At 55.8% G+C, this 27,442-nt stretch overlaps 1 protein-coding gene across 1 annotated transcript in view; it reads left to right on the forward strand.

The window, feature by feature from the left end:
• Positions 1-247: 247 nt before the first annotated feature.
• STK32C (serine/threonine kinase 32C) overlaps positions 248-27,442 on the forward strand; it is an 89,578-nt gene continuing 62,383 nt past the window's right edge. The window contains exon 1 of the mRNA XM_037805131.1: positions 248-470. Within this exon, the coding sequence (XP_037661059.1) occupies positions 248-470 (223 nt within the window). The remainder of the gene's footprint in view (positions 471-27,442) is intronic.

The following is a 27,442-nucleotide window of genomic DNA, read 5'->3' on the forward strand; positions in this document are numbered from 1 at the left end:
GGCCCCGCCTCGCCCCGCCCCGGATCCCACCCCTGATCCCACCCCTTCCCCGCCGGCTCCGCCCCCTCCCGCCCGGCGCGCGCTGTCAGCTGGGCGGGCTCCGCAGCCCGGGAGAGCGCAGAGGCTCGGGGCACACGGCGGGCGCTGCCCGGCCCGCTCGCTGCCTCTCTGCCTGGCCGCCTCCGCCCGATCCCGGCTCCCGGGCCATGCACCCTGCTCCGGCCGCGGCGCACTCCCCGGTCCGGCCATGAGGAGCGGCGCGGAGCGCAGGGGCAGCAGCGCTGCGGCGCCCCCCGGCTCGCCGCCCCCCGGCCCGCCAACCGCCGCGGGCCAGCCCCGGGCCCGGGAGGCGGGCGATGCCCGCGCGCCGCCGCGCCCCTTGTTTCCATGGAGCAAGTGGAAGAAGAGAATGGGCTCGTCCATGTCGGCGGCCTCGGCGCGGAGGCCGGTGTTTGACGACAAGGAGGACGGTGAGTGATCTCCGGGCCTTGGGCGGCGGGAACTCGGGCCGCGCTCCGGACGGCCGCGCCACCCCCCGGGCTGTCTCCCGAACTGCGCTGCGCCCGCGCTGCGGGCCGCGGGGACCCGCCCGGCCGGCGGGCAGGGGGTGGGCCCGTCCGCGGCGCTCGGGGGCCCGCGTCCCGGGCGTCTTGCTTTCCGAGGAAACCCGCCGCCGACCGTGGCTGCGGTCCCCTCGCATGACCCGGAGCCTCCCGGTCTCCCGTGCACGGTGGAGGCGCGGCGCGGAGCAAGCAAGGGTCAGCACTCGGGGTGAGGGTCCGCGAGTGGGCGCCGCCCGCTAAGGGGAGGCGTTAGGTTTTCGTTCGCTTGTAGCGGCGGCGTGCCGGCTCCTCCTGGCTCTGCAGTGCTGGGAGGCGCCCACGGTGGCGCGCTGAGTTTCAGGAGGAACGTGCCTCCACCACAGGTGGGCGGGTGCGGCCCGGGCCCCCAGCGCTCCAGCCTCCCCGGGAACACGCCCTGCGCCTCGGCCTGCCCAGCCCTTGCTGTGGCATGTGCAGTGGTGCAGGTGCTTCGGGAAGTGACTCCCTGGCAGGGAAGCCGCCACCTCGAGGCTGGGTGTCTCTCCGGTAGCTGGGCCTGAGCAGGGCGCTGGGAAAGTCGGGAAGGGCCGCTGGCACGCGGCACGCGGTGCGGGCACCTGGGGACTTTGGTTTGGGGTGCAAGGAAGTAGCTGCGCGGTGTCAGCCTTTGGGGTGTTGTGGTAAATTCATATGCCAACTCGCAGCTCTTTTGCCCACATGCCATGCAGACAATTTAAATGGTATGATGATGACACATTTGATAAATCTTTTTTGGCATTTTCTTAAAATAGTTGAAATATGCAGTTTTCATTTGTCGGCAGCCTGCAGAAGTATGATGGATCTTTTATAATTTTAGAGCACAGCTCAGTGGAAGAGCCTTGGCTATCTATTTCTAGTAAATAGTTTTGGCTTTGTGAGAAATCACGATGATGAAGCTCAGGTCGGTGTGGGTGAAGGCTGGGGCCGAGCACAGCCTCCCCCAGAAGTGGCAATGGGAGCTGGTGTTGACCTGCTCAGGGCGTTGGGGAGCATGGCCTTGGGCAGCAGCAGAGAGGCATCGGGGGTCACCTCCTACACAGAGCACTGGGGGCATGTGGGCCCACATGTTGTCGGGTACCTGGCACCGAGATTTGGACTTTGGGACAGCAGAACTCACTGCTTTGCTTTTTCCACCTGTTAGATGTTTATTATTTACAACATGAATCTTCAACATAAGTAAAGGCCGGAGGAAATGCTGAGTTAATCAGGAAACAGATTTGCATCTAGTGTCAGGCTGCAAGATGAGGAAACGTCTGAGAAATGTTCAGGATTGCAGCCTGTGCTGGTGTCAGCCAAGTGCTGGGCTCTCTGCATCGAGCTGTCCCCGGCAACCGCTGCAGACATGGAGACAGTGACTCAACGCAGGCGCTGCTTTCGGCTTATTTTTTTTTTTAATATCAGTTTTTTAAGGTAGCAATTGTCTCCTTGTTCCTGGGCATTGTGTCTCAGAATTCATGGGTTGTTCGAAAGGCAAAAAGCACTGAGTATGTAGGTTGTCCCCTTCCCGCTGGCCTGCTGTCCCGGCCTGTGGGCTGGTTCATGGGCTTTATCTGCAGGTGCTCTTTACAGAGTGTCACCACCCCTGCCTGGGCAAGGCGGCCACATCCTCAGACAGAGCACATGGCAGGGACTTAGCGGGCTTCATGAGCCTAGAGGCGCGGCCTGGCCCCAGGCCCCATGGCTGCGGGTGACCCCTCCGTCCCACCTGTGCATGTCACGCTGGCAGGCACTTACGGCTCACGACTGAGCTTCACAACAGTCTCTGCCGAAAGAGTGTTCCACAGCCCGCGGGCTGAAGGCTGTGAACCTGCTGGGATGGGAAGAGAAGAGGGGTGTTTGGAAAGGAGGGAAGGGAACGGGGGCCCCTGGACCCCACGGCCCCTTTCAGTTTAGCTATGTGTACCCCGCTCCAGAGAGAGGCCCATTCTCTGCTCAGCCCCCACAGGGCAGGTTTCAGGGGCGATTGTGTTCAGCTGGGGACTTGCTTTTACTGGCACTGCACAGTTGCTATGGTGATGTGAGACCTTCGGATGAATTTTTTAGATTAAAACACCCAATTAATATATCAAATTGGGTAGGTAGAGAAGAGGAAAAATAAAAGAAAATAAGGGGGCAATTTAACAAAGTGCCAGGTAAATTTCAATGAGAAAAAATGTAGTTGTGACATAAAAGGTCTTAAATGCCCTCAGTTCCTGTTAGTCCCTGTGGAATCTAGAGCAGCTTTCCGTAAGGGGATGTACAGAAGGCTCGGCACCTCCTCACACCAGAACCAGGGGTCCCCACTCCTCTTTCCCCCAACCCCTCCCCGGCTCCTTCCACATCTTGTCTGACTTCCGTGGGAAACTGAATTTAGGGACTGAACTTGCTGGAAGCCTGCATTTCTCCTGCTGCCCTGCCATGGGGCTGTGTGATGTTGGCTGAGCCCCACAATTTCTCGGGGTTTGGAGTCCCCGAGTGGAACAAGAAGCTGAGTGATGCTGGGCGGGGGTTCTGGAGCTTTCCGTCTGAGCAGCTCTGTCACCTGCTGTTACGCACCCATCTCAGCTTGCTGTTGGGTGCCTGTTCCTGTCCCCGAAAAACTCATGTGGCCCAGTCGCTGGGAAGGTTGACTTTTCCCAAAGACCCTGGATTCTGGGGAGGTGCGGGCACTGGTCCTGTGCCGGTTGGGGCCGGGGAGCAGGTTGCGGGGAGAGGGGCTGCCAGATTCTCATCTTGTGTTTTCTCAAGTTAAAAGCCTTTGGTTATTCCCTAATTTTAAAAGCATCAAAATGTATAATTTTGTTTTAAAATTGTACTTTCCTGAAATTTTCTAAAAGGCAAACAAAGATATTGTGAGTTCAGCAGCCAGAACTCTCCTTGGGGAACGTGTTGCCTCTTCCAGCCCTTTTCTAGGATCGCTCTCACACATGCAGCCTTATAGAAACGCACTGGATCATGCTCTATATACTGGTGTGTTGTCACCTGCTCCTTATTTAATAATATGTTGCTGTCTTTTAATCTACGTCTACAGTGAATTTACAAAAGCCGTTCTAACCCCTGGCTGTGCACTACAGTCTGGGCGTGCTTAAAAAACATGGTCCCTGCTCCCAGAAACTGGTGCTGAATTTGTCGTGGGTGGGGTGGGGGTGGGGCGGAGCTCGGGTGTCATTGTACCCTAAAAGTGCCTGCTGATCTCGCCACACGCACAGGATGGAGAGCCACTGCTTTACAGTGTTCCTCCGGGTGGATATGACCGTCTCAATGTACCTTCCCATTCTAGGACATATTGTAAATATTTTAAACAGTTTAGCAGTGAATACCTTTGCACATTCATCTCCGTGCATTATTTCCTTAGGATAAAGTCCTAGAAATGGCACTGCCAGGTCAAAAGGACTTTTTCGTAACCTAGCAGATGTGCGTGCCCAGCTGCCTTAAATGGTGGGAGCGTCTTCTTGGAGCCGGGCGCTGTCTGGGGTGCTAGCTGGACAGTGCTGTCGTGGGTACCAGACATAGTGGGGACGGTGGGAAGACTGACAGCAAGCAAGGAAACCTGTGGGCAGATCCACCGAATGGCAGGAGGGGCCCAGGGGAGAGAGAAAGAGGGAGATGTGCTTTAAACCCAGGGGGCTGGGAAAGGGAGAACAATTTTTACTTGCTCGGGGAATGCACAAAAGTTCCTTTTCCCTGCATCCTCACCAACTTTGGGAATTAGCAGTATTTTCATTTCCTTCCTTCCTTCCTTCCTTCCTTCCTTCCTTCCTTTCTTTCTTTCTTTCTTTCTTTCTTTCTTTCTTTCTTTCTGCCAACCAAAGCGATAAAATGGTGGCATTAATGCCTTGTGTTTCTTTGATTACTCATGAGGTTAATAATCTTTTTGCTTTTCTTATTTGTATTTCTTCTTTTGTGCATTGCCGGCTGGTACCCTTTACCAATGTTTCCTATTGGCATGTTGGCAATCCTATTTTTTTGAAACTATTCCTTATATATGAAGGTTTAATCTTTAACAGTCCCCCATCCATTTTTTTCATTTATCTTTTGAGGTTTCTTTTTTTTTTTTTCCTATATGGATGTGTTGAATTTTTGTGGGATCAAATTCATCACTGTCTACCTTTATGACAACTTCCTGCCTTGGTATCATCTCTTTGAAAGTTCTTTCCCAGGCACAGTTAATAATAACTCAAGGTATAAACCTGCATCTATACTTGCTTCTTGCACTTCTGTATTCTGCTTTTCATATTGAAATTTTCAGTCCATTTGGAATAAAATTTGGCAGAGGAGATTGAAAACTTTCCGTCTGAGAGCTCTGTACTTAAGTTGAGGACATTTAGGGTCTCCCAGTTTCGGAATTTATTCTTTATTGTGTGTTGGTTGTTGTGGTTTAGCCCTTGCCTGTTGTTTCCACATTGAAATTGTGGAAATTTAGTGCTGGTGTAAGGGAAAATGTACTTTAAAAAATGTTCACTATGCACGCAGCCTCTTTACAGACACACTGTTAGCTCTCGCAGTGTTTGAGTTGAGTTTTCTGGATGCCCAGAGGTGTCACCTGCAAAGAATGGCTCTTGTTTGCTGATGAGGCCTGCCCATCACTTCTCCTTGCGTAGTGCCGAGGGGGCTGCTGCCGGCCCCCAGTGACAGCCGCGCCGTGCTCACGGGAGCTGGTGGGGTCACCTGCCCCCAGCCCCCCGGTCTTTTTCAACCAGGCGTGGTTTTGGGTTTGACAGATGCCTCCTCCCGGCCTCCCCCTGACCCTGGGAGGAGGAGGTGACGAGGGGTGGGGTGGGTGCCCTCTCGGTGGCGCAGCCTTGGACAAATGGCGACTCACCCCTCCCCCACATCGCAAGGGGCTTTGGTGGCCGGGGCAGCTAGAGGTGACCAGGCAGAGGCCCTGCTGTGGGGAGCAGGGCTTGGGGTCCGTGGGTGGGGATGTGTGTGCTCCTGGCCTGCAGCCAGGCCGTCCTTCGGAAAGCCACCGGCCTGCTCGTTCCTGGGTCCCCCGCTCCGCGGCCTGGCACCAGTGTCCGGGACGGGGGCATTCGGGCAGCTCTTTAGCTCAATGCGTTTCTCTCCCGGGGCTGATGAGGTTTGGTCTAGAATGGACTTGGGACCTACTGTCGTAGGTTTTTATGTAACAAGTGTCAGCTCTGCCGTGTCTATCCATCTGGTTGTGCATTTTAAAGTGCTAAAAATAAGCTGCCTTTTCTTTAAAAAATGTAACCACCCAGTTTTCCAGTTGAAAAATAATGTGAGAATTCACTGGGGCTAATTTTTACCCAGGGCTTCTGTAAGGTGGCGACTCAAGGTGGCCTGAGGGCGGCAAAGCCGTGGGAAGGGATTCAGAGCAGAGGCTGGGCGACTTAGAGCAGCTTTTCCAACTCTCAGGGGTGTGGGAATCGCCCTGGGGTCCTGTGAAAATGCAGATGCTGATCAGTGGGGCCTGGAAACCCGCATTTCTGACGGTTTCCCCGGCAACGCCGCAAGGGCTGGGGGCGGAGGTGGCAGCCTGTGTGTCTCCAGCGCACCAGACGGCTGCAGTGTCTCCTCTCCCAGCTCTGGGCCAGGACCTGACTGCGCGCTCCCTCGGGGGCTCTCCTTGCCTCTCCCGGGACCTGGTGGGCCCAGGCGTCCGTGGGCTCCGGCTGCAGCCCTCTGGTCGCTGCCTCCTTCTTCCCGCGTCTGTCTGTCTGTCCTCTCCTCTTCTAAGGACACCTGTCCTCCTGGATTAGGGCCCCCCGACTGCAGTGAGGCCTCAGTTAACTGATGACATCTGCAAACAACCCCATGTCCAAAGGTCGCATTCACCGGGATGGGAGCTTGGAAGTCAGCTTATCTTTTGGGGGCCACAGTTCACCCCGAGCAGCGGACGTGTCTTGGTGAGGACAGGAAGCCCGTGGGCCCCGGCGGCTCCTGCCCGGTGCTTGCAGAGCAGAGCTGCGGCGCCGTGGACAGGGCAGGGTGCTTGCAGCTTGGTTCCATTTGTCTGTTCCTCTCTGTCGTCTCCTCGCCTCTGTCACCAGGACACCCCAGCACCCACTTTTCCTGCCCTAAGGTGAAACTTAGGCTCTGTCTCCGACTCCCGTCCTGGTGCCGCCAGCGCAGGCTGCTGCTGTGGGTGTTCTGGGGGCCTCCCTGTGTCCCGGCTTAGGCCAGGCTGCCCAGAGCCGCCACAGGAGGGGCTCCTTGCAGGGGTCCCGGAACTTGCCTTCCCCTGTGCCTGTGTTGGGAGCACCATGCCCAGGGGACGGGGTAGGGGCTCTGCATGTTGGGCAGGACCCACCCGGGGCCTCCCTGAGCCCGCTGGGTTGTGTGTTGAGGCCTGTGCCTGTGGCCCGCTTTCCCTCCTTGCTCTGCTTATTGGGAAGCTCGGGGTGACCTTGGCGTTTGCCTGTGGTGAGGGACCAGGCCTCCACCTGGTGTCCTTTTCCTTCCTCTCTTCTGCTTTGCTGGATGGCGCGTTTCTTTGTACCCACCTCACTGCGCCATCTGTGTGTAACGATAGATACGACAAAGCTTTGCCCAGCCCGCGTCTTTCTGGCTGTCCAATATTCCGGCACATGGGTGGACTTTGAGTTTCGTGTCCGTTTCTCCAGAGGTGGACACGCAAGCTCTGCCCGGCCCCCTTCCCTTAGCCATCCCGTGAGGGGTGGGGCGTGGCTGCCCCGGGTGGCTGTCGGTGCCCAGAGCCCTCCTCCAGGGTCTCCTTCCTGCGCGGGGCGGGAGTGGGTGCTGCTGGTGCCTGGAGGAGCTGCTGGTGGGCCTGGGCCGGGTGGACTCACAGGCACAGGGTGGGGGGGCCCAGCCTTGCTCAGGGCTCCGGATGAGGACAGGTGCCACTTCTCCCAGGCCTCGGGCTGCTGCCACCCCCGCCACCATGCTGTGACGCGTCCCCAGGGCCCCCTGGCTGTCAATCAGGGGCCACCCACCTGTCCCACCTGCCTCCTCCCTGCAGGCTGGTGATGTCACACATGAGTCACCTGCGGGGTGCGGGTGGGGAGCCCAGGGGCCCAGCCCTGCAGAGTTGTGAGCCTCCCCAGCATCCGTGACCTGGACGCACTGCAGGACGGCTCGGCGCAGTTGCTGCACTGCCTCTGGGTTTGGGGTTCCCTTTCACCTGGGGGTGGGTGGGGAGGCTCTGCACCCCTGGGCCGGGGCCCTGTGCTGCTCGATGACAGTGGGGTCCCGGTACCTGCGGCCGAGGGAGTGGTCAGGTCTCTGGTGGGAGCTGGGGGGTGAGCGCTGGCCGACCTTCCAGGTCTCTGCTACCCCGGGTCTGGGGCCGCCCTCCCTCCTCCTGCCCCCAGCCCCAGCCTCTTCCGGTGACCTTGACTGCAGCTGGAAGCCTCTCTCCCCAGGCGACAGAGGCTACGGTCCCCCAGGGCTGACCCCGCGGCCTTGCCACTTGGGCCACGTCACTCGGTCTGGCACGTGACCACACACAGGCTCTGAGGCCCCAGCGAGCCCGGCCTTTGCCTCGCAGCCAGGGGTCTGTCCACCCGGGTGCTCCCCCAGGCCCTAGGAAAGGCCCGTCCCGCTCACCAGCCCTAAAAACTCACCCCTGCTTTCCTTGCTTCTGGGCAGTGCTTCCGTTCACAAGAGGACATTTTCCAAACCCAGTGGCCTCAGCGTCCACGTTCTCCAGGCCCGGCCCCTGTCACCCTGAGCCTGAAGTGTGGGTCTTGACACACTTGCCTGGAGGAGAGGCCCTGAAGTCGTGGCACCCTCTCGTCCCCGTTGCCAGCTCCCTCGTACAGGAAGCAGTGTCGCCGGGACGCCTTCAGGCTGGGCGGTGGGCGAGTGGGGCTGGGAGCCCAGAACTGGGCCTGCCCCCACCCCAGGCCACTTCTGCACACCACAGGGTCCCAGCCCCCCACCCGCCACCTGTGCCATCTCCTCATCCTGCCCTCCTCCTCCTCTCTCACCCCCCTTGGTTCTGTTTTGGGGAGAAGGGCCGTCCCGGCTTCTGGTTACGCTCCCCTCCCGGCTGTGGCTTCTCAGCAGCCGGGCCGGGAGCAGGTGGGAGCAGGTCAGCGTGAGAGCCCAGGGCCGACAGGTGGGCCGACGGTGGGCCCCTGCCCCTCTCCCTGCAGGTGCCGCAGGGCAGACCTTCCCAGGAGCCTCCGAGCTGCTGGCAGCCCCATGGGGCAGAGGCCGAGGAGCCCCGGGATGCGGAGCTCAGGAATCATCCTTGAGGGAAACGGGGAAGGCGGTGGGGTCTGTGTTCTCGCACCTCTGTGGAGTGCGGTTCCTCAGAGGGGCGCCCGGGCTGGGGCAGGCAGGGTGCCCTCTTCCTGCGTCCAGCGGGCACCCACCCGGGGCTTCCCGTGCCCCTGCCGTACCCCCAGGAAGGTGGGCTTCCGCCAGGGGCTTCATTTCTCCGGTGCCCCCCACCCCCCGCCAAAGCACCCGCAGGATCCACCACGCGGGCTGATCTAATGGTCAGGCTTCGAGAGAATTTGGGAGTGGCACAATTAATAAAATTGTTCCAGTAAAAACCGGGATGCCTGCTCTGTGGGAGATTTCTTCTCACTGATCTGAAATCTGTTACTGTAAACACAAGGCAGCCCACAGGGTGAGCGTGGCCAGAGCTTGGCGACCCGGGGCACCCTCCTCCTGCCCCGTCCGGTGAGGAGGTGCCCCCTGCCCCCCACTTCCCGGACGCCAGGAGGGAGCCCGGGGCTGTCTCCGGTGCCCTTGGCCCCGTGAGTCCCTGAGTGGAAACTTCCTGGTGTCAGTTGAGTTCTGGAGCCCAGGAGATGATGGTCTGTGTGGGAGTCAGTGTCGCCCCCGATTCATTACAAATAGGAACCCAGCACCTTCCACCCCTCCGCGTGGTTTTAAAGGTTCTCTTCAGAAAGGTTTCTCTGCTCTCGGGACTCACACCCCGACTCGGCACACCCTGGGCTGAAGCCGTGACTTGCCAAAACGCAAGAGGCCACCTGCCCTGTGCATGCAGCCCCCCGACCTGGTTGCGGGCGCCGGTCGCACCCTGTGGCCTCTCCAAACTCGGTCCTCGCTGCTGTCTGCCCACAGCTTGTGGGGGCGAGGAAGGCTCTGCAGGTGGCTTTCGGTGCTTTCGTGTCGAGCCCCCGGCCGTGCCCGTGTCCTGTCCTCCGACAGCTTCCTACAATGCCCTCGGAGCACCTCATGATGAGGCCGTCCCCCCGATATTGTGCCCAGATAATGGGCCTGTGGCATGGGCCTCTTTTCTCAAACTGGGTGCTGTTTGTGTCCCCAGGACCCCGTGGTTTCCATTGTTTGTTGCTGGCAGTAAACCACCCCGGACTTAATGGCTTAGCAATGACAACCATTTCTGTGATTGTCATGGTTTGGGCAGAGCACTGCGGGGTGGCTCCCCTCTGTCCTCCACAGTGTCTGGGGAGCCAGACGTCCAGGACGGCTTCCTTGCTGCCGTGCAGGCACCCCGGCTGGAACGGCTCGGGCCAGAGGCTGGCAGAGCGTCCGGGGCCACCGCCTAGGGTGGCAGTGCCCGCTGTTGACTGACGTTCTCGTTATCTGCTGCTGCTTGCAAGTTATCCAGACGTGCCTTAAACAGCAGGAGCCATGCAGTTTCCGTCAGTGATTTGGGGTTGGCTGTTTTGGGGTCCCTCGCGAGGTTGTAGTCTGGATGTCTGCGTCCGAGCTCACTTGGCCACGCGGTGCTGGGCAGACGCCTCAGTCGTTCCCAGGAGCCTCCAGGCTGCCCAAGTGTCCTTGCTATGTGGCGGCTGGCAGCCCCCAGGAGCCGGGAGAGGGGGTGAAGCTGCCGTGAATGTTACGGCCAGCCTCCGCGGTCGCCCAGTCCCACCTCATTCTGTCGCTCTGATGCAGCCCCTGAGTCCCACTCACCCTGCAGCAGGAACTCAGCCTCCAGCCCTGAGGGAACGTTGGAGAACGCGTGGACATTCCCAATGGTCGCCGCCGGGCTCCTGGGCTCCTGCCCGCGTGGTCCAGGGCTCCTGAGGAAGCAAAAGTGGGAGACACCTTCCTTGGGTTCAGCCCGCAGGGACCCGGCATTGAGTCCCCCGTGTTGGCTGGGGGTGGGCTGGGGTCCCGGGGGTCAGGACGCAGAGCTGGCCGTGGCCAGGGCAGAGCCAGCAGAGGCCGACCACAGTGGCCCGCCCAGCCTGGCCCGAGCTCTCTTCTGGCCGCCACTAGTCGGCCACCTGCAGGTTCAGCTTTGCCAAGATGACCCAGCACCAGCCGCCAGGCCCAGGCCACCACGTCAGAGCCCTGGACACCAGGGGACAGAGCATCCCCCTTGCCTTGTGACCGAGGATCTTGGAGGGGGACACCTTTGGGGTGAGGTTGGCGTTGTCCTGCGCTTGGAGAGGAAGCCCAGGCCTGCCGGGAGAGCGGGCCCGCTGCTGGCCAGTGGGGCGGGGGCTCTGGCTGCTCACCCTTGCTCCACCGTGGCCAGGAGGGCGTCGCTGGGCAGCCCCCGAAACGCTGCCACAGGCTCCCTTGGGCCTTGGAGGACCCACCTGTGGCTCGTTCTGCGCCCAATTTCCCTCCTTTTTTCCTTGTTTCTTTTTGTTCAAGTATGAAGGTCAAGTTTCTGAAATCATGTTGAAGCTCCACGAGGAGAAGGGGAATTTGTAATGTTGGTACCTGTCTGTGTGAGGGGGAAAGGGGAAGAGAAAGCAGAAAGGAAGATGCGATGACAAGTTGCGTGCTGAAGAAGGGGCCAGGCTCGCCCCCCTGGGGACTGGAAGAGCTCAGCCCCCCGGGTGGCTGGTGGTTCCTGGCGGTCAGAACCCTGGGGGGGGGCTGGCAAGGGGGGCTGCGGAGGCCGCGGAGGGAACCCCAAAGCGCCCGGCTCCAAGGCAGCCCCTGCAGAGGGCTGGCTCAAAACCCAGGGTCCCTAGCCGCGTGGACCCCGAAGCCCTTTCCTGGGGTCCCAGCAGCAGAATGTGCAAATGACATGGGGCTTGATTGGTGAGGGGCAACCCCCGGAGCTTGGCGTGTGGCACGTAGGGGGTTGACACCATAGGGGTCCCATGTGCAGGGGAGTCACATGGGGTGGGGAGAGGTTGTAGATTTACAGAAAAGCCCAGCAGAAAGTACAGGATTCCGCGTCCCCCCACTCACACACGGTTTTCCCTGTTATTACCCCCCATCCTCTGCCTCACACCCCAGGGTGGTGCCCACTCTTCTGCATCCAGGCTGCCCCTGCCCCCTCCCCACCTGGCCTGGGCCCTTCCCGGGCTCACGGCGGCTCGGAGGACTCGGGGTGCAGGCCTGCGAGGCCACCCGCGGCTGCCCGACGTGCCCGTCCACGCCCACTGACCTGGCACAGTTATTAATAGCTCCCCTTTCCCCGCTCGAGCGTGTCCTGGTTTGGGTGATGGATGGTGTGGGTGCCTTCCACGACTGCCAGACGCTGTTGCCAGAATGATCTTCTTTTTTCCTTTAGAGCTTTTTATTATATAATGAAAAATGATGAGAAAAATATTAAAAACCTGTTACCTTATGTAATCTCAGCAGTAATACAACCATGTGCAGATCTTCACATTAACTTCCAGCCCTTATCTGAATGCAGGCAAGAGATATCCCACTTTCTGGCCTTTTTTCTAATAAACTTATTTTAGGGTATTTTAGATTTAGAGAAAGTGGTATGCCCATACCCATCTCCTCTACGCTAACATCTGACGTTAGTTTGGCACGTTTGTCAGGATAATGAGGAGTGACCAATAGGGTACATTGCAGTCAGCTAAAGGAAGTCCACGCTTCACGCCGTGGCCTCGCTGTCCCTTTTCCACCCCACCCAGGGCTGCACCTGACACTTGTCCTGGCTCCTTGGGGTCCTCTGGGCGGTGGTGGTCTCCACACTGTCCTCCCTGATGGCCTTGACCGTGTGAGGGTCCGGCACGGTGTGGACCGTCCTCCAGTTGGGATTTGGCTGCTATCTTTCTCACGATTGAGCTGGTTTGTGGGTTTCGGGGAGGAGACCACGGGGGGCCCTTCCCGTCCCGTGCTCTCGAGGGTCCGTCCCCAGCTGACCTGTCTCTGGCCCTGGCCTGGCTCACCTGGTGGGGGCCCCTTCTTCCCTTTTGCCTACTGTCCCCGTGGGAGGGGCCCACCTGCAGCCCGCCAGGAGGAGTGGGGTGAGGACCCCTCCTCGAGAGGGAGGGTCCCACGTGAATTGTGTGGAATTCTTCATTGGAGATTTCATCTCTTTCCCCCGCTTATTTCGTTATTGAATCATGCATTGGTATCGCATGGACTCATGCATATTTATTTTTACTTTGGGTTAAAATCCAACATTCTTTATTTCGGTGGTTGCACACACTGTCCCAGTTTTGGGTGTGGCAGCTCTGCAGTGGCTCCTGTGTACCTCGACACTGCCCGTCATCATGGGTGGGTTTTCTTTGTTTTGTTTTGTTTTTGTTTTCATGAGTTTTTTTGTTGTTGTTTGTTTTTTTAGCACTTTCTTACTTACCGGCATTGCAAGAGGCTCCAGCATATTTTGTCTCTTCCCTGCTCCAGCCCTGGCATTGCACTTTCTCTGGGGAGCCTGGGCCTTTCCCTGGAGATTGGGACTAGAAACTGGGTTTGGGGCTTGGGGTGGCTCGTCTCTGCCACATGAGCCCAAGCCTGGGGGCAGCTGCCAGCCCAGCCATTGCCAGGGGTGAGGGCAGCAGGAAGGCCCCTCGGCTGCCATGGGTGCTCGGCCCGAGCATGGCACTTATGCCGCTCACAGCCATCAGCCAGAGTGGTCACATGGCCCCGTGCAAGCTCAGAGGCCAGGAGGGGCGACCCACCCGGCACTGGGTGTGCACGTGCATGTGTGTGTGTGCGTGTGTGTGTGTGTGTGTGTGTGTGCGTGCTTGCGGCTACTTGGTGAGAGCAGGAATGACCACCGTCTCCTCCAGGTTTTGTACAAAGTCCTCACCCTGTGCCCCGACCCTGCTTTGTCTCCTCTGCAGCGCTCTGCACCTCCACGTGGGACACTTTGTCACTTTATTATCCCTGTTCTTTTCTCTTCATCTCCTCCTCACCCCCTTGCCGCCGGGAGGTGCACTCCGTGAGGCAGGGAATTTTCCGATTGTTCATTTGTGTGTGTCCCGGGTGATGACGACAGCACCTGGGGAGGGGCAACCCGAGGGCCTTGGACGAGGGACCCCGTCTGTGCAGGGGGAGGAGAGGGGTGCAGGAGGGCCCGGCTGGTCGGGCAGGTGGCTCAGGCCTGGGGCTGTTTCTGTGATGGTGGAAGCTGCTGATTGTCCGACTTGGGAAGGGACTGATTCCCTCCTTGCGCCTCTGCATTGGGAGAGCCGGCTCTGGGGACAGCAGCTGGCCAGACGTTAGAGACCCTTCCTGGGGTCCCCTCCCCGCAGGGCGGGTGGCAGAGCAGCTCAGGAGAACGCCACTCCTCCCAGCAAGGTTTCCCGCGTCCTGCACCGGGGACTGGCCTGGCGTCCCCTGCCCCTCGGGCCACAGGATCCCACAGCCCTGTGGGCACCTGCCACCTGTGTGGGCCGGGCCTGGGCTCCCCGCCACACGCTGACCCTGCTGTTTCTTCTCGGTGGACACGACCTCTGTCCCGGGCTGTGTGAGCCATTGAGGCCGCCAGCTCGCTGAGAAACGACGGGGGCAGCCAAGCCGCAGGACACGCTGAGGGGCAGCTGCAGGGCAGGGAGTGCAGCCCAGAAGGAGGCGCCGGAGACTGGCCCGCCCTTCCCCAGGGGCAGCCGCAGGTGTCCTGGAAGTCATTTCCTTGAGCCGGGTGGCAGGCTCTTTGCCTGGTTCTAGACTCGTCTGGGCGTGGACTGGGTGCTGCATCCTGCTGGGACCACCACGGTGCACGGGGCAGTGCGGGACCTCAGTGGACACGGCTCCCCTGCAGGACTCCCGGCTTGCCCCAGGCTGGGCGCGGTGGGGGCTGGCAGGCTCAATCCCGGGCCTTCCCACCTCGGTGTCGGTGTCCGGGACACTTCTGTGACGTGTGGGACTGCTCTGGGCGTCTTGGGTGTTTGGCAGCATCCCTGGCCCCTGCCCCCTGGCGTGACAACCAGCCATGTCCAGACATGGCAACTGTCCCTGGGGGCCCAGCACACCCCGTCTGAGGCCATGGCCCTGACCAAGCTGGACGCCGAGGCTCCCTGGACGTGGCTGCTGGCTGGGGCGGCGCTGGGCAGCGGCTGGGTCAGGGGCTGCTGCTGCAGGAGAGGCTCCCGGCACCCACGGTGTGGCCAGGCTCCTGGAGCAGTGGCCTCCTGGGCTGGAAGGGGCTCCTCGGCTTGTGACGAGGGCGCAGTGGCCCTGGGAAACGTGTGGCTGCACAGTGGGCCTCGGGCCCGGGACGATGATTCACACCCGTGCCTGTCCTGTCGGCTGCTGCCACCTCCGGGCCTGCTCCAGCTGAGGCCCCAAGGGCAGCGGGTCCCCGTGGGCCGGCCTGTGTGTGAGTGTGTGCGGTGAGTGGGTGTGAGCATTTGTGAAAGAGTGTGCGAGCATATCTGTGTGAATGTGTGTATGTACAAAACTGTGTGGTGGAAGAGTGCGTGTGGGTGTGACTTGAGTGTGAGCACATGTAGAAGAGTGTGAGGGTGAATGTGTGTATGATGAGTGTGGGCGTCAGCCTTCACGTATGGATGAGTGTGTGTGAATTGAGCATGTGAATTTGAGTGTGTATTGGTGTGAGTGTGAATGTGTGCGATATGAGCGTGAACACTGTGTGGATGTGAGTGTGAGAACCTGAGTGTGCAGCTGAGGCCCAGGCCTCGGGGTCCGTGGGGGGCCCGGCTTGGCTTGCACGTGGTGCTGGGGGTGTCCCGCGGGTGTGTCGGGTTCCCAGCCCTCACGCCGCTGGGGTGGCCCTCGCGGGTCCCCGCCCTGCTGTTCCCGCCCCCGGCCTCCTGCAGAAGGAGCTGGAGTGTCAGCCCCTGCTCCAGCCGCCGCCGAGCGTGGCACCCGGGAGGTGCTTCGTGTCTGCAGGACGCCTTGCCCGCACGGGACGCCTTGTGTCAGGAGAGAGGCCCAGGACTGGGGAGAGGACGGCAAGGCCCCCAGATGTGGCCTCACCACGGTGGTTCTGTCCCCACACCTCCTCCACCCAGCATCGAGGGGCAGGAGGTCAGCAGGGGCTGCCCGGAGCCCCGGGGTGGGCGAGCTCCAGGCGCGGCGAGCTCCGAGGGGCCACGAGCTGCATAGCCACCTGCTGCGGGGAAGCCGCTGTCCCCAGCCCGACCCTTTTCTGAGACCGGGGGGTGAGCCCGCGCCTCTGCAGAGTCCGGGCTGGTGTCGAGAGCCCCCAACCAAGAGCGCAGTGGGTGCCCCGAGTGTGCCCCTTGTGTGCCCTGAGTGTTTCTGAGTGTGTCCTGTGTGTGCCCTGAGTGTGCCCCAAGTGTGCTGTTCTGTCTCCGTGATGGCACACTTCCGTCTCGCCATCCGTCCAGGAACCTGGAGAAGAGTGAAGGAAGGGTTGTTACCTTGTGCAATGCCAAACTCAGGCTTGCAGAGGGGTCTTCTGGAAGGTTCCAAGCCCGCCTTGATCAGCAGCTGGGGGCTCGTGGGGGTGGGGCCTCTCTTGCCCTCCAGGTGGGCCGCCTTGCTCAGGTAGCAGGGCTGTACCTGGGGGTGGGCAGGAAGGCTGGGCTCAGCATCACGGAACCGTGGGCTTGTCACTCCTAAGGTGGGTACGGTGTGTCCCGTCCTGAGTACCTCGGTCCCTGGAACCGAGCCCTGCCCTCTCGCCGGGACGACACACCTGCAGGCCCCACACATGCCACCTGGGGTGGGAGCCCGTCCTGGCTTTGGACTGACGTGGGCACGTCCAGAGCCACTGGTGCGGTGGAGAGATCAGGATTCCTTTACCAAAAGGGACTCAGATTTCCTGTAATTAAAAAAAGAAAAAAAAGAAAAGCAGTGCTCCAGAGGGCATGAGTTAGCTCATCTGCAGACTGAGTTAATTGCAAAGGTTCAGAAAGTTTCCTTTAATTACACTTGTCATTTAGCACTTTCTTCCCTCCCAAGTGCACCTGCCCTCTGCTTTCATTTTTTCAATGGACAAACAAGGAGCTCCCACAGCAAAGTAAATTGTTATCAGAACAAAGCAGGGAGCTGGGAAGGAGTAAAAAACCCAAGCTGTGTTCACTCTTGACTTGTCAGGGCTTTGCATGCAGTAGGGGCTCAATAAATGCCTGTTGAATTTAACTACACTTGGGTAGAAAGAAAATGGATGAGCAAATGTGGAAATGTAGATGAGCCTCGTCTGGGGAAGGACACACAAAGCCGGGCTTTCTGACCAGAGGCGTGTCGAGGATGCTGGGTTCCATGAGGGAACGTTCTGGAGTGGGCCAGCCTTGCTGTCCCTTCTGCTGGCCCATAGGCACGGCAGAATCTCTGCAGCAGGCTGGGGCAGATCTAATTGCTGTGGGAAGCCGGAGCGAGGAAAATGTGCTTCTTGTGTCAGCAGACATGGCATTTCCAAAGCTGATGCCCAGTTAGAAATCTTGGTGCTGGGAACGTTTGCCTTTCCCTGATGACTAATGCGATCGATCACCTTTTCACATGCCTATTGGCATTTGTATAGATTATTTTGCAAAGCATGTGTTCAAGTCTTTTGCCCATTTCGTATTGTGTGTGCATGTGTCTTTTATTAATGTCGAGTTGTAGGAGTTCTTTACATATTCTAGATTCAAGATCTCTGATGGATGTATGCGCTGTGAATATTTTTTCCCAGCCTGTGGCTGGCCCTTTCATTTTCTCAGTGCTGACTTTTCATGAGCAGTCCTTTTAGGTCTGGGATCCATTTGAAATTAATTTTTGTGTAGAGTGAGGTAGGGGTTGAGGCATTTTTTTCTGGGTGGATATTCAATTATTTCACCACTATTCATTGAAAAGACTTTCCTTTCTCCATTGGATCACCTTAGCATTTTTGTCAAAAATCATTTCATCATTATGTGTGGGTCTATTCTGGAATCTTTTTTTTGTCTTTGTTTACACCAATGACACACACTGTCTTGATTATTGTAGCTTTAAGGTATAACTTGAAAGAAGGCGATTTAACTCCTCTAACTTTATTCATTTTCCAAAATTGTTTTGGCAATTCTAGGTTCTTTACATTACTATATAAAGTTGAAACCAGCTTGTCAAGTTCTACAACAAAAGCATGCTGAGATTTTGATTGGGACTGCATTAAATCTATAAATCAATTTTAGGGAGAATGGAGAGAGTTTTCCAATCCCTGAACATGGTATGTCTCTCCATTTAGTCAGGTCTTCTTTAATTTCTCTCAGCAATGTTCTGTAGTTCTCAGTGTACAGATCTTGCACATCTTTCATTAAATTTATTCCCAAGTATTTTGTTTTTTGATGCAATTGTAAGTGCTATTATTTTGAATTTTAGTCTTATTATTTTATGGCTGGTATATAGAAATGCAGTTAATTTCTGACATCAGCTGTGTTGAAGTATAATTTATGTAAAGTAAAATTCCACCCATTTAAGTGTACAATTCAGTGAGTTTTGACAAATGTGTACAATCCAGTAACCAACACCACAACCAATATTTCAATCACCCTAGAAAGTTTCGTCATGATCCTGTCCCACCCATCCAGTGATGTGCCGCAGCTGGTCACGTGGCCGCACGGAGGTCAGTTCTGCACCTGTTGTCCCAGCTCTGCAGTCAGTGACGTCGGTTTGGAGGCTCCAGACTGGCCGTGGTGGGGCACGTCCACCGTGCAGATCAGCAGCACGTTTCGTTTTGTGTTTTAAGTGGGAGAGCCTGTTTCCAGCACACCACTGAGGAAATCCCTGCCCTCGCCTCCAGCTCTTTGCAACCACTAATTTGCCTTCCAACACTATAGTTTTGCCATTTCCAGAAAGTCACATAACTGGATCACACAGTACGTAGTCTTTTCTCCTGCCCTCTTTCACGAGCACAATGCTTTCCAGTTTCACCGAGGTGGTGGCATGTGTCGTTTCTGCTGCTAAGTAGTGTTCCAGGTTTTACCAAAATTTGTTTATCCATGGATCAGTTGTTGGACATTTGGGTTGTTCCCAGTTTTGACAACCGTGAATAATGCTGTATGCACACTCGCATCCAGGGCTGTGAACACAGAGGTTTTATTTCTCTTGGGTAAATTCTTCATGAAATTACCGGGTCATCTGGTAACTTCAAGAGAAATGGCCAACTTGTTTTCCAAAATGGCTCTATCATTTTGCATCCCCACAAGCAGTGTATGAAAGGTATAGCCCCTCCACACCCTTGCCAATTTGCTATTGTCAATCTTTTAAATTTTGAGTGGGTATATTGGCATCACCTTGTGGTTTTAGTTTGAATTTCCCTGAAGACGTATGATGTGCATCTTTTCATGAGCTTTTTGCTGTTTGTGTATTTTCTTTGGTGAAGCGTTTGTTGATACCTTTTGACCATTTTCCTTTACTGGGATGTTTGTCTTAGTATTGAGTTAATAGAACTCTTTATATATACTGGATACAAGTCTTTTCTCAGAAACATGCCTTGCAATATTACTCTCATAATCTGCATCAACCTTTTCAGTACTCAGTGGTGGTTTTAGAAAAAGAGGAGTTTTTAATTTTGATGAAATCCAGTTTTTGTCAATTCTTTTCTTTGTGATTTGTTCTTTTTGGGTCCTTGCTAAGAAATCTTTGCCCAACTCATGGTCATGAAGATTTTCTCCCATTTTTTTTTTCTAGAAGTTTTATAGTTTTAGCTCTTCTTTTTGTTTATGTTACACTTCAGGCTAATTTTTGTATTGGTTTGAGGTAAGGTTCTCTCTCCCTCTCTCCCTTCCTCCCTCCCTCCCTCTTTTCCCTTCCTTTTTTCTCTTTTCTTTTCTTTTTGTAATCTGTATGTCCTACTTGTTCCAGCACCATTTGTTGAAATGACTGTCTTTTCCCTATTGCATTCCCTTGGTGCCTTTCTTGAAAATTAACTGAAATTATGATTATGGATCTATTTCTGACTATTCTTTTCTATTGATCTAAATGTCTGTCTCTACACCAAGACCACACATATTGATTGCTGTAGCTTTAGCGTCAGTCTTTGTCCTTTTTCAAAATTGTTTGGCTACCTAGATCCATTGCCTTTTCATGTATATTTTAGAATCAGCTTGTAAATCTCTACACAGAAGCTGGCTGGGATGTCGATTGGATTGTGTTCAAATTATAGATCAATTCAGGGAGAATGGACCTCTCAAATTTTGAGTTTTCCCATCTACAAACGTGGCATGTTGTGCCGTTTGTTTTGGCCTTCTTTAACTTCTGTCAGCATTGTTGTATAGTCTTCAGTGTGTAGGTGTTGCACATGTTTTGTTAAATTTATCTCTGCATATGTTGTTTGTTTTGAAGCAAAATTAATAATCGTATATTGACTTTGTATCCTGCAAACTTGCTGAACTCACTTAGTATTTCTAGGATTTTATTTGTGGATTCCCCAGGGCTTTCTCCATCCTATTCGTGTCACCTGTAGTGAAGACAGTTTTCCTTCTTCCTGCCTCCGCGCACTGCCTGGGACCTCCAGCGTGGCACTGGATTGAGGGCGGGGGAGCGGACCCCATGCCTTGGCCGGGCTTGCCGAGGACAGCGTTCCAAAGCTCACCCTTCGGCGTGGAACTGAGGGAGCTTTTGCAAAGGTGCTCTTTCTCTGTCGACGGAAGTCGCCTCTTCCTAGTTTTCTGAGTTTTTTAATGGTTGTTGGATTTTGTCAAATGCTTTTCCTATGTCTCTTGAAATGATAATATGATTTTCTCCTTTATCTTGTCAATGTGGTTAATTATATTGTGTTTTGAATGTTAAGCTGACCTTGCACTTGTAGATTAGTTTTTATATGTTGCTGAACTCTATGAACACTAATGATTTTTGTGTTTATGTTCAGGAGGGATATTCTAAATTTTCTTTTTTTATAATGTCCTCGTGTGGTTTTGGTATCAGGTTTATACTGGCCTCATGAAATGAGTTGGGAGGTGTTCTCTCTGCGTTTTCTGAAAGAGCTGTGTAATATTGGTGTTATCACTTCATTAAATTTGATAGAATTCACCAGTGAAGCCAATTGAGCATGGACTTTTCTTTGCAGGAAAGTTTTAATTACAAATTCAGTTTTTAAGTAGATACAGGTTATTCTGATGATCTATTTCTTGTGTTAGTTTTGGTCATTCAAGGAATGGATTTTTTCCATTTCATCTAAGTTGTCAAGTTCATCAACATAAAGTTGCTGTTGTCCTTCTAATGTCTGTAGTTGTGTCTCTTTTTATTTTTCTCCATTTCTTTTCCATCAATAACAGTGAGAGGATGATAAAATCACCAGCAATGTCCACCAGTTAGTTTATATTTTCCTTTGAGTTTGTTTGGTTTTGGGGTATAGATATGTGTTGGATATTATGCCTTCTTGATGAATTGAATCTTCTATAATTATGAAACCTCCCACTTTATCACTGGTGATATTCCTTGTCCTAACATCTACTTTGGCACTCATGCAGCCACTATAGCTTTTTAATTATTAGTGTTTGCATGGTATATCATTTTCCACCCCTTTTGCTTTTTAACTTATCTGTCTTTAAAAAGGAAGTGAGTCTTTTATAAAAACCATATAGTTGTCTTGCTTTTTTTATCCAGCCTGATAATGTCTGCTTTTTAATTGGACTGTTTAGTCTGTTTACATTTAATGGAATTATTTACATGGTTGGGTTTAATGCTATACTCTTGCTATTTTTTTTTTATGTTTTCCTGTTTGTTCTTTGTTTTTGTTTGTTTCTCACTAGTTCCCCATTTTAAATTATAAACCCCTTGAAGGCTGGGAAGGTTGACTCACCACAGACCCCAACACCTTAGAAGTGTGGATGTGTACTGAGTTTATCCCGGTCTCGGGACAGGCGCTAGCCTGGGCCGCAGTCCCTGGGACGCTGGTCCCGATGGAGAGCCCCATGCAGGTGGCAGCGGTGGCCCTGGGGAGTCGAGGTGCTTGGGTCTCGGGGGGCCGGGGTGGGGGAAGGCGTGGCGTCCGGCTGCAAAGCCTCTGCTGCTCCACAAACCTGCCTCTTGTGTTCCCAACCTGGGGCCACTGCGTCCCAGCCTGGAGGGGTTCTGTCCCTGGGCTTCCCAGCCAGCCCCCTGCAGCCCCTCCTCTCAGGCTCGCCGTCTGGGAGGTTTGGGGAGCTTGTTTCCCCCTTCACACCCTTTCCCTGGGGTCCAGGGGCTGCTCCTTTGCAGCTGCTCGGTGGTGTTCAGGGGCTGCGAGCACATTCACGCACCGCAGCGCAAGTACAGGAATTGGTAAAATCTGCGGCAAAGTTTGGCGTGTTCTGCAGCCAGGCAGGCAGCGGCTCTGCAGGGTTTGCCGAGTGTCCGCTCTCCGGCTCCCGTCACTGCCTCTGCCGAGCGGGGTGGCCGCGTCCTTCTCCTTGGGGACACCCGGGCTTTGGGTGCTGTGCAGGTGGGGAGGGGGCGCCGGGGGCTGGCAGTCCGGAGCCCCCCGGCGGGTGTGGGAGCCGCAGGGAGCCATCTGGGGCAGTGGGAGGGACAGCTGGTGGCGTCTCGTCGGTCCCTGCACAGGCGGAGCCAGACTGTGCTGCCGTCGACTTCCCTCCCCCGCCGTGGCCCCGCTGGGTCGTCTCCATGCCAGCGCGTCTGAATCCTGCGCTCCCTGCAGCTTGTGGGGAGCCTCGTGTCTCCCCCACCTCCAGCCAGATCTGCTCCTGGGAGGAAAGCGCCCCTCGCCTGCTCCCCAGGAGCACAGGCAGCCTCTCGGTGGGGGCCCCGCTCCTCCCCGCCAGCGTCGCAGGTGAAGGGGCGCCGGCGACCCTTCCTCGGGGCCGGCACAGCGGGGTCTCCTGGGGCGGCGGGGAGCCGGGGCTCCCGGCGGGGTGTCCCTGAGGTTAGTTGGCCGTGTTAACTTGTGCCTCACGGGGTGGGCCTCAGTGTGCTCGTGGTAAATTAATGCCCTGAACGAGGACGGGGCCATCGGTTAAATAAACCGCGCAGGTGACATGCAGAGGGTGCTCAGGTGCCCGCGGGGAGGCCCCGGCCTCGGCCAGACCCCAGGAGGGGAGGCGCTGGGCCCGGCCCGGAGATCTGTGTCTCGGCCGGGAGGCGGCTGCTCGGACAGGGCCTGGGGGCCCTTGGCTCTGCGGGGGACAGGCCGTCCTGGGCCAGGGCCCTGGGAGTTTGGCCCTCTCGCCGGGCACCGGCCGTGGGTAGTTCCGTGAAGCCCTTGGCGGCGGCACCAGGGGCATCTGGCTCTTCAGCAGCTCTGCTGGCGATATGTTGAGCACAGCCTGAACTCTCTTTAAGCACCGTGTGGCCGGGGCGTCGTGTCACTGTGGCACCTCGCTCCCCTCCTTCCTGAGCACCACAGGGACCCCCAGAAGCGGCTCCTGAGGGTGCCGTGCCTCCCCCAGCCCAAGGTCGGCTTCTTAGGGAGGTGCCCGGCTTGGCAGGGAGGGTGAGGCCCACCTGGCACCCGCTTGCACCCGGGTCTGGCCGTGGCCTTCAGGAGCTGCTGCCAGGGTGTGCTGGTTTGGATGTATTATGTCCCCCAGAAAAGGCCATATTCTTTGATGCAATCTTATGGGGCAGATGTATTAGTGGGAATTAAATTGGAACGTTTGGATTAGGTTGTTTGCATGGAAATACGCCCCACCCAACTGTGGGTGATGACTCTGATTGGATAATTTCCATGGAGGTGTTACCCCACCCATTCAGGGTGGGTCTAAATTAAATCACTGGAGCCATATAAATGAGCCGACAAACAGAAGGAACTCAGTGCAGCTGAGAGTGACATTTTGAAGAGCAGCTACAGCCAAGAGGGTCACTTTGAAGAAAGCACAGGAGCTGAGAGAATAGCTGCAGATGAGAGACAGACTTTTGCTCTGGAGAAGCCAAGAGGAGAAAAACACCCCAAGAGCAACTAAGAGTGACATTTTTGAGGAACTGCAGCCTATAGAAGAATGTCCTGGGAGAAAGACACTTGAAACCAGAACTTTGGAGCAGACCCAGCCACGTGCCTTCCCAGCTAACAGAGGTTTTCCGGACGCCATTGGCCATCCTCCAGTGAAGGTACCCGATTGCTGATGTGTTACCTTGGACACTCTATGGCCTTCAGACTGTAACTGTGTAACCAATTAAACCCTCTTTTATAAAAGCCAATCCGTCTCTGGTGTTTTGCATTCTGCAGCATTAGCAAACTAGAACACGGGGCGTCCCAGGACCTCCCTGTGGGTCATTGCACCCCCAAAGCCCTCCCCAAGGCCTCCATGGACTGTGGGGAGTTTTAAGTTTCATGTTCTCATTTGGTGCTTGCTACGGGCTGCGAAGTGGACACTTGTCATTTGCAGGGATGATTCTAGCCGGCAGGCATTCTCTCGTGGTAAGATTTTAGTTTAATAAGAAAGTATTTCCCACACTGGGCTCCGTGAACACCTGCTTGGTGGTGTCTGGGAATATTTTTTTTTCTTAAAAAAAATCCACTATTAAGCTTGAGAAACCCTGGACTAAGCCTCCTGAGAAGTGAGCAGGCAAAATGGGAATGATTCTCTCACCCGGTGAGAAGGGGTCTGGTAAATTGGGAAACTCTGAGGCCACCCATTTTTATTTTCTGTCACACTGAGCAGGCTTATTTTAACACACTGAGGAGCATAAAGAAGAAAACAGAAAATAGTTCATAATATCACACCTTGGTAACCCCTGTTGGCATTAAAATGTCAGTCGTGCACAAGTTTCGAAAATTAAAACAGTCTAGAAAAGTGGAAAACAGTGGAAATCCCCTGTGCTAGGCACGTGCGTGTTTATTCACACATGTGCATTTGTTTTGTGGAAGAGAATCATCCCACAGAGTATTCTGGACTTGCACAAAGCCTCATGCTTGGGGGCACCTTCCTGTCAGCCGCCAGGTGCCCAAGTCCTCTTGGCATCGACACGATGCTCCGCGTTGAGGCTGTAGTGTAAAGTGCCGTCCCTGGGGCCCAGACACATGGTTGTTTGCAGCGACTCCACTCTTGAGCGATCACCGGCACACAGTCTTGCTGAATGTTGGTGATTTGCTGACAGCGGAGCTTCATAGGAGCACACAATTGTGTGGACGTGCATGGACATGCGGGACGTGCGGGGATGTGCGGGATGTGCATGGACATGCAGGACGTGTGGGACATGCATGGACACGTGTGAATGTGCAGGACTTGCGGGGATGTGCGGGGACATGCGGGATGTGCGGGATGTGTGGGGATGTGTGGGGCATGTGGGACGTGCATGGACGTGCGGGATGTGTGTGGACGTGCGGGATGTGCATGGACATGCGGGATGTGTGTGGATTCATGGGAAGTGCAGGGACTGTGGGACATGCGGGCACTGTGGGGCGTGTATGGATGTGTGGGGCGTGCATGGATGTGCGGGGTGTGTGTGGATGTGCGGGATGTGCACGGACATGCAGGATGTGTGGGGACCGCGGGACGTGCAGGATGTGTGTGGATGTGGGGACGTGTATGGACGCGTGGGATGTGCGTGGCCATGCGGGGCGTGCGTGTGCTCTGACTCAGAGCTGCTGCCGATGCCACCTGGGTGAGCCAGTCCCCCTGTGTCGGCTCAGGCACCGGTACGGGAAAGAAGGCATCTCCTTGCCCTTATGATTGCTATTTTTAAAATTGGATGAGACGGGTGCCGTGGGATGTCTGACTCGTGGGTGTTTTTTAGGCGGCTGCCTGTCCCCAGCCTCTGCCCTTTCCTGCTGGATTGGATTTTGCTCATTTGTGAAGGCTTTTGTAATTAAGGAAATTAGTCCCTGATTTGTCACATATGTTGCAAATATTTTTCCCCAGGTTGTAGTATTTTATTTTAAAAAAAATTTGTAGTATTTTTATTAAAATTATTTTTTCTCTATACAGAGGTTTTAAGTTGTTTATATTATCAAATTTATCCATCAGATAAACAGTATTTTCCTTTGAGGCCTCCGGTGTTAGTGTCCCACTAGGAAAGGCCTTCTTACTCCAGAATTGGAAATAAATTCACCCATTTTTTCCTGCAACTCATGGATTCAGTGTGTGTGTGTACGTGTGTGCGTACACTAGTGTGTCTGCACTATGTGTGCATGTACATACATGTGTATGTGTGTATGCATGTGTTTGTACACGTTTGTGTGCACGTGTGTATGTCTGTGTGTGTGCACGTTTGGGTGTTTGAGAGCCCCTGTGTGCATGTGTGCACACGTGCATGTGAGAACCCTTGCTGTGTGGCGGTTGTTTGGGTTCGGGTGTGAGGCAGGGACCCTGTGCTGTCGGTTCTCCCCTTTCCTCTACTGTGTGGCCCCTCCAAGGTCATGCTCTGAGTTCTGACCACATCTGGGTCCCCTCCTGGACCCCCGAGTCTGTCATTGGATCTGCCCCCGTCTTATCCTGGAGCAAACTGCTTCCGTTGCAGGACTCACTTCAGAAGCCTGCTGAGGGCATCCGGAGGGTGGGGTCCGCCGTGAGGGGTGGTGGGATGGGGTCCCGGGGCTCACTCCTCAAGACCACCTGCCTTGCTCTAGAGGTTGCCCTTGAGAGAGAGAGGAGGGATTGAGAAGCTCTGCTTTGCAGCTGCAGCCCAGGGGCAGGATGTGGCTGTACTGTGCATCGAGAGGGGTCCAGGCCAGCCAGAGCACAGGTGGGCCCAGGTGAGGGTCCCGTGAGCCGTGATGGAGGAGTGTCGGGGGCGTGTGGGGCTCAGGGGGGAGGGACCAGTGCCTGCAGCAGAAGGTGGAGGTGCGGCGGTAACCAGTGCCTGCGGCAGAAGGTGGAGGTGTGTGCACACGTACACGCTTGTGCAAGGGAGGCGGAGGGGAACCTGCTTCCTCTAAAGCTTGGCTCTTGGCTAGGTGTGGTCCAGGCCCGTGACGGTGCCTGCCGGGCTGTCCGGGCATACGAAGTCTGCTGGGAGCCAGGCCACCTCTCCCAGGCTCCCGGGAATCCCAGGAAGGAGGAAACCTGCCCGGGTCGGCAGGAGAAGCAGGAGGTCACATTCCAGAAGCTTCCAGAGCCTCCATCCTGGACGCCTCCCTGCAGGAGGGATGGCATTGGGCTTGTGTGCTTGGACTGTGCTGTGCCCAGGCCTTGGAGCCAGCCTGCTGGGTCCTGGCCTCTCTCCAGGGGCTTTCGGGGAGTGTAGGGGGTGCTGTAGCCTTGACCCCTCCCAGCCCATGGTCAGATGGTTTTTATGTCCTGGCCAAGACTCTCGACCTGGTAGACACAGCTGAGCACCCCCAAAATGCCAAAATGCCGACTCCTCCCAGCACTGCTCAGTTCGCTTACTCTAATTTTGGAACCGTCAAAGAGAACAAGTCGTATGCCCGGTCTCGAAATAATGCCTTCCTTTAATTCAATTCAGTGTGGCCCAAAATAGAGCCACCCCTTTCCCTGACGGTGATTTAATCTCTCGAGCTGGAAGGAGGGTGAATAAGGGAAGGGCCGAGCCGTGGGAGGACCGGGGTCGTGATGGCCCCTCCGAGCCACAGCGGGGCCCTGGGGAGGACGGTCGCTGCGTTTGCTCTGGGCTGTCGGGGACCAGCGGGCAGGGCCCGGGTCGCCAGGACACTGGGGGGGCAGGGACGTTTTCCCCTGAAGTGTATTCAGTGCAGATGCTTCCCGGCGTTCTTAGAGAGCACACAGGCCCCGATTAAACTGCCTCGCAGCTGGCCTGAGGGTGGCTTCTGAACCTCTGTTTCTGCACCAGGGTGCCAGGGGGTCTGCAGGGATGCTTGAGGTCTGCGGGATTGTGCATGCCAGTGCAAGGTGATTCCAAAGGCCTGGGCATTTGGGCATCTCACGATTCTCCTTAAAATTCATTTTTTTGCATCTTGCCTTGACAGTGGTTTTTCTGTTGTTTTTGTCCTGTTTTCTAGCTGATGGGGTGCAGGTCCCCTGCTTGCCATGCCAAACTATGGTCAGACAGGGACAATA

The sequence above is a fragment of the Choloepus didactylus genome, chromosome 15 (assembly GCF_015220235.1).
Source record: "Choloepus didactylus isolate mChoDid1 chromosome 15, mChoDid1.pri, whole genome shotgun sequence".
Classification (NCBI taxonomy): domain Eukaryota; kingdom Metazoa; phylum Chordata; class Mammalia; order Pilosa; family Megalonychidae; genus Choloepus; species Choloepus didactylus.